Here is a 12,854-nt window from a genome sequence, read left to right on the forward strand (position 1 = left end):
TTTTGTGTGATTTTAAAAGTAGGGTTTTCCACTGTTTTAAAAATATAGGCATACCTTGAAGATACCATGGTTCTGATTCCAAACCACTGCAATAAACTAAGCATTGCCAACAAAACAAGTCACACAGACAGTTTTTGTTAAAGCAAGTCTCATGAATTTTTTGGTTTCCTATTGCATATAAAACTTATGTTTACATTATACAGTAGGCTATTAAGTGGGCAATAGCATTATGTCTATAATAAACAATGCATATCTTAATTTAAAAATACTTTGTTGCAAATAAATGCTAACATTATCTGAGTCTTCAAGGTGTTATAATCTTGTTGCTGGTGAAGATCTTGCCAAGGTGTTGATGGCTGCTGACTGATCAGGGGTGACTGGTGAATGCTGGGATGGCTGTGGCAATTTCTTCAAATAAGATGACAATGAAGTGTGTCACGTGAATAAACTCTTCCTGTCAGGAATGATTTCTCTGTAGCATGCAACGCTGTTTCACAGCATTTTACCAACAGTAAGAAGTGGAGTCAGTCCTTTCAAACCTGCTTCATTAACTAAGTTTATGTAACAAATCCTTTGTTGTCATGTCAACAGCCTTCACAGTATCTGTACCAGAAGTACATTTCATCTTAAGAAACCATTTTCTTTGTCCACCCATAGGCGTCCCTGGTAGCTCAGCCAGTAAAGAATCTGCCTGTGATGCTGGCGATGCAGGAGACGTGGGTTCAATCCCTGGGTCGGGAAGATTCCCCTGGAGAAGGAATGACAACCCACTCCAGTATTCTTGCCTGGAGAACGCCATGGACAAAGAAGCTTGGCAGGTTACAGTCCTTGGGGTCACAAAGAGTTGCACACAACTGAACCACTAACACACTTTAAGGTTCCAATTGTAATTCTAGTTTTTCTGCTACTTGCACCACATCTGAAGTTACTTGTGAGCCCTTCAAAGTAATCCAAGGAATTAACCTCTTCCAAACTTGTGTCAATATTGGTATTTTGACCTCTTCCCACCCATCAGGAATGTTCATCAGAAACACGCTGAAGAGGGTTGCCATAAACCTTCAATTTGTAAAAAATGCTGTCATCTGCTAAGTGCAGTAAAGCAAAAGCACAATAAAACAAGGTGTGCCTGAGACTGACAGAGCCACTGGATACGCGCTAAGTACCTTTTTCTTGACTCTAAATTTCAAAGCACACTGCTTGTTTCACTTGATGAAACCAAGTATTTACAAAAATATGAAACATTTACCATGATCAAAAATAGCATTTAAGTTCTCACAACATTTGAATTTTTCAGAGCCCTGCGTATATAATCTGGGAACTTATCGTTTTACAGATTTTACCAGTTATATAAATCCTGTTTTTCCTAAAAATGGACTACCCTGGTGGCTCAGTAGGTGAAGAATTCGCCTGCAACGCAGGAGTCACAGGATACACAGGTTCGATCCCTGGGTCGGGAACATTCCCTGGAGAAGGAAATGGAAACCCACTCCAGTATTCTTGCCTGGAGAATTCTATAGACAGAGGAGCCTGGTGGGCTACAGTCCAAACGGTCACAGTCAGACACAACTAAGCAAGCAGGCAGGGATTTCCTAAAAACGTCATTAAAAAATAATTCCTGAAGATCTCAAAATATGAAGTGATGTGATATAAACCTATCAATAAACATGGCTTAATATATAAGTGAATCTCAACAGAAGCCAAGCCATAAAGTGTAGAAGATATCTCTCCTAATCTGATGCATCCTTTGAAAAAATGCTCCACAGCTTTTCCCCTTATGCAAAGATTCTTGATCTAAAAGATTACATGGTAAATAAAGGCAACACAGGAATACAGATGCTTTTTAAAAAGCCCATCTGCCTGATTCAAATCATAGAGCTGACATCAGGTAGATGTGTGACCCTGAGACTTCATTTGTGTGAAAATGATAGTGTGTGTTAGTCACTCAGTCATGCTCGACTCTTTGCGACCCCATGGACTGTAGCCAGCCAGGCTCCTCTGTCCGTGGGATTCTCCAGGCCAGACTACTCGAATGGGTACCTGTTCCCTTCTCCAAGAGATCCTTCCAACCCAAGAATCAAACCCAGGTCTCCCACACTGCAGGCGGATTCTTTACCAAGCCACCAGGGAAGCCCAAGAACACTGCAGTGTATAGCCCATCCCTTCTCCAGTGGATCTTCCCAACCCAGGAATCAAACTGAGGTTTCCTGCATTGCAGGTTGATCCTTTACCAACTGAACTACCAGCGAAGCCTTCATTTGTGTATCAGTTTTTATAAAACAGCACTTATTTCAAGGAGTTATTGTGTGGATAAAATGAGTCAACATGCACAAAATACTTAGAACAGTGCCTAGCCCACATTAAATGCTACATAAGCATTTGCTTCCATTACAATATTACTTGTGTTACATTATTTATAAAATTATTGGAATCTTGCTGAGAGTGTCGTCTGCACAGGGTAGAATCATGGTCAATATCCTCATTACCACATTCATCATCTGTAAGCTTGACCCACTGAATCATAATCTGCATTTTAACAACATGCTCATAAAATTTTCTGAAACACAAACACCCATACATATACATTCACATATTTTATACACTGTTGATTCTCAACTCTCCATTTCCACTTGATTACTGCTTTCTTTCTCTTCTTTTAAAGAACAAAATCTCTCCATAACTAGAAGGAATTACTTTACTTCATATTTTGAGGAGTTCATAATGCAGCCAACCTCCATTAAATCTGATGAATAGATATAGCTAATTAAAAATACATATAACAAGCTTAAGACTTGTATTTCAAAGCAAACTTCTACTAATGGTTGCTTTGTTTAGTCGACCAATCGTGTCCAACTCTTTGCAACCCCATAGTCTGCAGTATGCCAGGCCTCCCTATCCCTCACCATCTCCCAGAGTTTGCCCAAGTTCATGTCCATTGCGTCGGTGATGCCTTCCAGCCATCTCATCCTCTGATGCCCTCTTCTCCATCTGCCCTCAATCTTTTCCAGCATCAGGGACTTTTCCAATGAGCCGGCTGCTTGCATCAGATGACCAAAATAGTGGAGCTTCAGTTTTAGTGTCAGTTCTTTCAACAAGTATTCAGGGTTGATTTTCCTTAAAACTGACTGGTTTGATCTTGCTGTCCAAGGCACTTTTCAGGAGTCTTCTCCAGCACCACAGTTCAGAGGCATCAATTCTTTGGCGTTCTGTCCTCTTTACAGTGCAGCTCTCACAACCACATGTGACCACAGGGAAGACCATAGCCTTGACTATATAGACCTCTGGCAGCAGAGTAATGTCTGTGTTTTTCAATACACTGTCTAGTAGGTTTGTCCTACTAAAGATTAGGAGAATTAATTTTTACTTTTGTAGATACTTTAAGAATTCACTAATGACAAGAGATTCCTGAATGGAATAAAATCCACTGCCCTTTTGATATCTTCTAGATTCACAGTACTGTTCTCATTATCTTCACTTATTTTTAGGATAAAAGTTGGCCACCTTTATCAGAGGATTTAAACCAGTATCATCAAAACTAAAGACAGCCATTTCAGGGAAACGTTTTTTTGACCACTGTCAAAAGATTCTTCTGTAAGTTTACTAATGTATACATAGTTATTAACTAAGTTTAAGAATTTCACAAAGTGTCCAAAATGAAGGTCTTAATTTAAATGGATACATAAAATTTTTTCCCCCGAGCTGACAATTCTAATATTTAAAGATTAGTTTCAACAAGCAAGCAGGATGTTAGGCACCATGGGGAATATAAAATGCACTCACTTAACAATCTCTACAAAGGAGGGTAGAAGGGAGGAGCTTAATATTAGCATTCATATGACCTCAATACAAAGTAGAATTCAATGAACAGTACTAAAGAAGTCAAAGCAGGGGCACATGATGCCTATTAGGACAACAGGTTTTCATAGTTTCATAAAGAAAATCTGCTACATGTTAAAGAAGATTTTAAAAAAACACCTAAATCTGGGATTAAAAAAAAAAAATACATTCTTACTTCAAAAACATTCTTCTTAAAAACTTTAAAATAACACAACTTGGAAAACCAGGATTTAAGGATGAAGTCATGCCCTGAAAAATGGTAGCTTTTTACCTAATGGATGGAAAGGAAAACAAAGAACAAAGCAGTATACCACAGGACAATATGATTATCATTTGTCAAGTACTTCATTCCCAATGTTTAAGAAATACATTAAATACATTACATTAAATACATTAAAAGCACCAGTACATTATAGCATTAATGCCATAGTTCAACTCTGAACAACAGGGACACTGACAAAACAAATAGTAAAACATATACAAAGTATGGCAATAAAGCAACTACCCTCTCCTAGGTATCATGAAGAGAAAAAACACAGTTCTGCAAGATCACACAATCTAGAGTTCCCACCAAACTGACAGACTCCTGCTTCAAGAAATCAAAGGTAGTCAGCCCCAAAACTAAACTGCACTTTAAAATGGTGAAACACTGCTTTATAGTAGTTAAGATTCAGTAACGAACTTGGGTAAGCAGAAGTATTACTTCATATACAGAAGACAAAACAGATGTCAGCGGTTCATACGGTTCATAGATATAAACCATAATGGCTTCCATTTGACTACTAGTGTTCTTAGAGATTCATTTCAATAGACAATTATTGATGCCAAGTATATGGAGAGCAGAAGACACAAAGATGAATGAAACAGGCCCTAGCTTAATAAATATTAAAAGAACATCACTAGAAAATACAATCAAGATTATGAGCACTGAGCTCACAGAATTTATAGTCTACTCCACAATTTAAGTAGGAATAGCTGGTGTTTAACATGGGTGAACTTAACTAAATAACACTCTAAACTTCGCTCTTCCCCAGCATTTCTCTTTCAATCCTTTTAAAGTAGAAACTACTCAATTTCCTACCCGCCTCATATTCTGACTGCTGTCTTTCTGATTCTCCATTAATTCCTACTCCTCACCCTATCCCTATCCTTAATAATCTCTATCATCCTATTTATATTCAAGTCATTCTTTCCACTCCTATTCCTTAAGGGTTTGTACACCTAGCTGAGAGCCTTCCTCTTCTTTCTGACTGTCAGTGTCACCCTAAGTGACTCTAACATTCAGTGGGTTCTTAAGTTTCTTCCAACAACTTTAAATTTAGAAAAAAGGACAAGATGGCACGAGAATGAAAGATAAGTAGCAATGAAGGACTGAAAATGGAACTTCTATTTAAACATTTTACTCCATCTTTTCCACTTCAGGCTTTTTGAAGATTAAAACCCAATAGCTCCTAGCACCCACAGAATAAAAGCCAAATCCCCTACAAAGTTAGGCCAGCTAACTTTATCATTCTCATTTCCTACAAATCCAAGTGAAGTCCTTTATGTTCCCTTTAAACTTATACTGGTCCACCATACTATGCTCCTACCTACCTACCTTTTTATTTATTCATGCCATTTCCCTTACTGAGATTATCTTTTGCCTATGTTTAACATGATGAATCTTCTATAATACTTTAGGCTCATCAAACATGACCTCCTCTTTCTACTTTGCCCTGAATTCTTCAGGCAAAATAATTCCCCTTCAAATCTGATTACCTCACTAAAACTGGGAGGTGAGGTTTCCTGCTGATAGGCACTGTGTCTTAATTCTTTTCTGGTGGGTAAGCCACAGGAGAGACTCAGTATCTATGGGACCTCTGAACTTTGCTAATGAAAATCTTATTCCCTAGTGTTTCTATCAATGTCCTTTTTAATTCACAGCAATCACTATATTTACGATATATTTTGTGCATACAATGCTATTTAAAAGGTGCTTCTACATCCATTTATATTTCCCTAGAAAGGAAAAGCACCAAAAGAACTTTATTATAAAAGCTAAGTCTACTTAAGTAAGTGGCCTACAAAACAGTCTAGAGCTTACCATAAAATTACCAACTTCATTCTCTCAATTAGTACCACTATATAAACATTTAAATTTACCTATGAATAAACATAGTATTTAAAACTCCAGTTCTTCCCATTCTCTCTCTAAAGATGAGGAGAAACATTAATAAACTGAGCAAGTAGTTTACATAGAAACATCATTTTCAGCAAAATAAAAGCAGTAGCATATGTTATTCTACAAAGAGAATTTACACACACACACACACACAAAATCAACAGGAAGTCACTTAAAAATTGAAATTATTCTCCTTCGAAGCATCATTTTTCCTACCTGAAAAACAGAGTGCTTAGAACTCATCAGGATTACAAGGCACAGATTCAAGTATATAAGTCTGTAACCTAAGTTTCAGAAAGATGGAGACCTTTGATTTAACACAAATGCATAGCCCAGTGCCTGGCATTAACAGGTCCTCAATAGGCAGTTTTCTGAATGAATGAAAAGTGAAGAGGATGAAGCTCCTCTTACTCTGCCTTCCTCACACTGATTCCATCAAAGTAAGACATTATTTGAAGAACAAGATAGGACTTTGAAAACCACTGGAATAAATATTTCTTTTAGCAATAATAAACTTTCTAGTAGAGTTGAAAAGTCAACATCTTTTCTGTTCAGCTATTTTCCTAAAAGAACTAACTTTTACAGTACAGAAATTAGTTTTTATAAACTCACTTATGAGGCTATCTTACTATTATTACTAAAAAGTAGAAATTTGGGGAAAAAGGAGGAAATTAACCTTAAGGCAAATCTAAGAAACTTGTTATTCATAACAAGATTAGGATAATAAAGTTTTTTCTATATTAAAACCAAAGAGTTTCTCCTGACCTTAAGAAACAATTAAAAATGGAAAAACTTTTATTCTAAACATGTATTATGGCACATGAAAGGACAACAGTAAACTCAAAAACTATCATTTTCCTAAGGAACCAAAATTATCAAGGTACATAATCATTATATAAATTTAGTGCTCATTCAGGCTAACTAATTCCAATCATTTTATACATTAATAATCTTAAGTTCAGAAAAATTTAGTAATTTGATTCAATATTTAGTGGTAGAATCAGGTCTAATGCCTCATTCTCCCTACTTTCTATCCAGTACTTTTTTTCACTGCATCTACTTCTAAATTATTTATTATTAAACTATTATTATTTATTATTACGGAGTTCTTAGCAGTGTATAGAAGAAAAGCTAAGTCCTCTGTAGAGACTTTCTATGAACTTTGATACCACAGAACCCTAAACCATTCTCTTACCTTCCAGGCAGAAGGTGCAATGTAGAAACAGGCACTATTGATTTACATGCAAACTCTCTCTCTGCACATTATATCAGTAACATCCCTAAGTCCTATTTGGGAGAACAAATGGACTTCCTATATCAGAGGACAAACATTTTACACTACTGTATGATGGCTCTGTCAGTTAAGACTTCGGTAATAGTGTCCCCTGTAGACAGTACTGTATGATTTTTTTCAAGTGTCTTATAAAATCAAACTAAAAATGAAATAAGATCAACAGGAAACAGAAAAATGAAAGCACAGATATCACCAGAGGTTCAAAAACTTAATTCAACTGAAACAAAGAAATCATCAGATATGCCGATACTGGCACATTTCCTAGTCAGAAATTAACTAGCTTAACGTGGTCAAATGAGTATTTGTGAAAGAAAAAAAAAATTAAAGAACATCTTCAGATGCTGCTGCTATTTCATTAATACTTATAGGAGAAATAAAAGTTCAGCAGATTCACTTTTTAATTCTTTAGCATAATCAACTTGAATACATGTTCTCTGGAATATAATGTAGAGAACTGGCTATATTTTGAAATAACAGTTAATCTTAGATATGGGACCACTTTAAGAGACTATATGAAGCTCTTAACAATTACCACAGAGTTATTGTTCACATGACTCCAATTTCCACCTAACCATGTTTCAGAGTCCAAAAATCTGTCACATTAACACTGACCTCTCACTCTGACCTTCCCTCCTCTCCTCACTTTTTGAATCAAAGCACATAAATATAGAGGTTTTTTCCCTGCATCTGTGCCCAAGCTGCAAAGCACTTCTTAAAAAAAAGGAAAAAAAAAAAAAGGAAGAAAGATAAATCATACATTCAGGCCAACTCCCACAGAGATATCTTTTCCCTCACTTGCCAATTCCTTAGTATATTCCCCACAGGAGCTACTCCAAGCCTCTTCATCTCATTTTCAGAAGATACACTGCTTAATTATTAGATTTGCAGTAGTTTTAGAACTAAAGCATCTCAAAGATACTCCTGCCAACTCCTTGATTTTAACCATAAATAAACCAAAAACTAAAATTTAAAGGACTACAGTTTTATAAACACTGAGGCAATATTCATGAAACTCCACATGCACCCTCAATTTCAGCATCTTCATCCATTCATTATGCCTCAGGAGCAGATTTATAGAAAAGTTAGGGATTCAGCCTGAAGCCACACTGCTTGAATACTGTTTTCAGCTAGGATACTTACTAACTTTGTGAAAGTGAAATGTTAGTCGCTCAGTTGTGTCCAACTCTTAGTAAACCCATGGGCTGTAGCCTGCCAGGCTCCTCTTTCCATGGAATTCTCCAGGCAAGAATACTGGAGTGGGTTGCCAATCCCTTCTCCAGAGGATCTTCCTGATCCAGGGATCGAACATGGGTCTCCTCTATCGCAGGCGGATTCTTTAGAATCTGAGCTACCGGGAAGTCCCTAACTTCGTGTATCTGGACAAATAACCAACACTGTGTGCCTGGGTTTCTTCATTTTTAAACAGAGGTAATAATAGTAGTATCTGGCTCCTTGTGTTGTGACCATTAACTAAGTGAACACATCCAAAAGCACTAAAAGTGGACCTAGCACATAGTAAATGCTAAATAAGACTTAGCTGGGATCATTATCATCATGCCCTGTGAGAATCTGCTCCCCTTCTACCTTTACTTCTCCACTGTTCCATTTCACATTCCCTTCATATCCAAACTTCAGCTGCTCCAAACTTCTCTTCTACAGCTTTAAACAAACCTCTTCCACTCTACTTTTGTTTTTTTGATGCCAAGATTCTTAAATTAGTCTTCATTTCTCACACCTGTTTACCATAGTTTGCTTTTGAAGATTCATCCCTCAGCTCTGGGATTTTCGTTTTTGAACTCCCAACACATATTCCTCAGTGCAAGCTACCAAATGTCAGATCTCACTCTCCAGTTCTGAGTTCCTGCCAAGCTCCAAACCCACCATATCTCTACTTGGACACCTTATTATAATCTCTCACACAAATTTCCTCACATGTAAAATGGTTTCTAAGTTGACTTCTAACTATAAAAGTTTCCAATATTAACCTAAAGCAAAATTTTTCATCTCCTCTACCCATTCTAAATCCGTTTTCCACCGAAGTTCACAATAATTCTTTTGGTAGCACCGTAATTCTCTCCCAGTAACTAAATTTTATCTTATTTCAGAATTGTTGACATCACATTTTTAGACTATCATCTTAATTAGCTTTTTCCAGGTCTTCCTCTGTTTCTAGCACACACATTCCCTCAATTCTACTTTATATCACTCTCATCTTAATCTTAAAATATTCTGTCATATTATCATCCACTTAAAAACCTCCAATAAACCTTCATTGTAAAGTTCAAATTCCTTAGCTTGGCATTCAAGTTTTTCTCCAATCTATTCCCAAATCAACTCTGCAACACTACACTCCACTAATCCCCATGAATTGTTACACACCTCAATCCAACTCTACTTACCACCAAGTTTATTTCTGTATAATCATGAGACATCTGACATCCTGGAAACACCTGCTGCATCGTTCACTTATATTCGAAATTTTTCATGGTTCAGTTCAATTTCATCCTTTCCTATGAAATGTTACAGCCCACGGTAGTATCTCCCTCATTTGAATAACTAAGCCATTTATTGCCTATACAACTCATTTGCCCTTTAATTATGTAATGCCACACACTGTTATCTAAATATGTATATCATCTCTCACATCAGAATAAAAACAAAAACAAACCTGGAAAGGGACAGCATCATATCTGTTTGCATCTACTACATTTTCTTAGAAAGTTGTACAGTTAGGCACTTAACAACAACAACAAAAAAAACTACTGAATGAATGAAGAACTTAATCCCCTTGCTTCATGAGACACTAGCTACCTGCTCATGTAATTCCATTTAAGAGAAAAGAATTACAGAAGAGTAGAAATATAAAGTGATTATTTTGTAACCATTGTAGAAATAATGATTCATGCAAGAATCATCAATGGATGCTAAAACCATCACATGAAAAGTTTCTTGGGGAACAGGATATTTACACAGTCTCAAAATATATCTGAACAAATTACTTATGAATTACAAAGGGAAAAAAGGTACCTTCACAGTGGAGAAATCTGGCGGACACCAAGTGATCAAAGTTAACATCACCAATAATGGGATAAACTGACATCATGTGCCTCCTGATGTGCTGCACTGAGGACACAACATCACTTATGTATAATTCCTGCCAAAAACGCACAACCTGAAACTAGTCATGAGGAAACAATCAGACAAACCAAAAACCGAGGGACAATCTACAAAACAACTGACCTATACTCTCAAAAATGTCAGTGTGCTCAAAGACAAAAGCAGGCTGAGAAATTGAGTGAGTGATCCTGGATGAAGATCCTGGATCAGGAAACATACTGCGATAAAGGACATCACTGCCACAAAGGACACCGGTGAATCTGAATGTGGATCATATTAGGTAATAGTTTTATGTTCATGTTAAGCTGCCTGGTTTTAAATATTGTTCTTTGGTTAAGTGAGAGAATTTCCTTGTTCTTAGGAGAAATATTCCAAAGCATTTGAGTGTAAACGAATCCAAAACTAATTCTCTGTCTGGCAATAATAATAATACCAATAATAGTAATAACAAATACCAATAGAAAATTGGCTAAAATGTGGCAAAATCTTGACAACTGGTAAATCTACAATATAAAGAAATTATTGTACTACTGATGCAACTTTTCCATTTTTTTTTCAGAACAAAATTTAAAAAACAAATACCCTAATACCACGCAAAAACTCTGAGACGTTTTTATTTATCTGTGGTATTTTACATCTTATCTGACAATCTTAAAGCAGGACATACTTATAGTGGAAGAGTCTGCTTTATAAAAAACATTTGTTCTAAAAAAAAAAAACAAATACATCTTTTTGGAACCAAAGAACCATTTTATAATGTTAACACTCCAACACTAATTTATCTTAAAAAATTCCTATTCGTTGTAATAAAACTCAGTTAAAATGAATAAGGCCAATTTCATTTGTAAAAAGTCTTAGACATCATTTTTTAAACAATGTAGTCATCTTACTTTCAAATATACAAAGACGACAAAACTAAAATGGGCAGATAAGCATTTTAAAGAAAATGATAATCTATAATTAACTTATTCATAAACAACCATATGTATATTAAATTTATTTCTGAAATTATACTTATCAAAGATCACAAATTCCACCTTCCCTTAATTATCAAAAATTCTAATTTAGCTGAATATAAGTTTTTAAGTGAGGTTTTACAACATTGCTACTATTATTTCTATAGGCTTCCTGGAACCTTTAAAAATAATTCTTCTAGGTTCAATACAGTTAGCAATAGTCCTTTAAAAGTTGGATACCTTATTTATGAGATGTTCGGTAACAACTTCTCTTAGTCCAGTGTAGAGCTTTTCTCCATGTTTATGCAAAACCATTGTATATGCATTTCTATAGAGCTCCTCAAAACTAAGACCACTGTTATTCTTACGCTGGATTTCTTGAATTGCATTTTTCAGAAGGTCCCAAATGCTGTTTACATATTTTTCATCCATGGTCATCTGTAATATCCAAAAGAGAGAAAGAGACAAAAAAAAAGAAAAAACCAATGGTTGAAAATCTTTCTGTATTTGTCCATATAGTAAATATTTTATTATATGATTATGATTTGTCCACATAGTAAATATTTTATTATGATTATGATTACATATCTCTATGACTTACAAGGATGCTAACAATCTATTTTAACAGAAATAATTAAATTTAAAATACATTTAAAATAGTTTTTAGAGCTGAAAGAAGCAATTTTAAAATATCATTTTAAGACCTCCCTCCTTCCTTATCTGCAGCACAACCCTCCACTTTAAATAAAATCGTAATTCCAGATGTTAATACTTGTTTTAGCCAAAAATATAGGACGTCTTTTCCCTAAGTTTATTTAGTAGATACAAGCTCATATGTTCCTTGATGAAAAAACATTGGGGACATGAACACTATTTTCCTCTCCTGAAGATCTGCAGAGCTCCTTAGCAAATTAAAGATGAGGAGATCTGCAATTAAAAAACAAAACAACAATAAATCCACACATTTTCTTTGTTTAACCTAGTATTCTCTCATTTTCCACCTTTCCCAGTTTAGATTCCATGGTCTGTCATTTCTGAGCCCTGTTGCATACACCCATAAATAACTCGTCTCTTTCCCCCACTTCAAAATACTTGCCATTCTACACCCCAACTGCCCACCTACCCTCACAGGCACTCACAAAGCTGAATGTAACTACAAACATACATATATACAACCGTATTCAATCCATCTCAATTTAAATTCATAACCACAAACCATATGTGGGCCCTTAATACAATCCCACGGTTCTACTTTTCTAGTCTAACTCTACTTTCCTAGATGATTTTATGCTGTCTCCTCCATCCTCAACCCTAGGATAATGACTTGCTTCCTGTTCCACTGAGAAAACAGAAACAACCTGAAGAGAGCGTCATATCCACTAACCTATATGACTGTACACCAACATAACCTGCTAGCTCTTGTGCTTGAAGTGCCAAGTTCTTATACTCAAATTACAGCACAGGTACCAGAAACAGACATCATCAAGGGACT

The 12,854-nt window shown here is 35.8% G+C and overlaps 1 protein-coding gene across 2 annotated transcripts in view; it reads right to left on the reverse strand.

Moving 5' to 3' along the window:
- The window catches only part of CUL3 (cullin 3), a 112,714-nt gene that overhangs the window by 62,485 nt on the left and 37,375 nt on the right, over positions 1-12,854 (reverse strand). The window contains exon 2 of one of the 2 annotated variants that reach the window (XM_027514801.1): positions 11,603-11,800. In XM_027514801.1, the coding sequence (XP_027370602.1) occupies positions 11,603-11,800 (198 nt within the window). Of the gene's footprint in view, positions 1-10,316; positions 10,408-11,602; positions 11,801-12,854 lie in introns of those variants that run through there. The other variant, XM_027514810.1, reaches the window with a different exon arrangement.

This window comes from Bos indicus x Bos taurus, chromosome 2 (genome assembly GCF_003369695.1).
Source record: "Bos indicus x Bos taurus breed Angus x Brahman F1 hybrid chromosome 2, Bos_hybrid_MaternalHap_v2.0, whole genome shotgun sequence".
Lineage (NCBI taxonomy): Eukaryota > Metazoa > Chordata > Mammalia > Artiodactyla > Bovidae > Bos > Bos indicus x Bos taurus.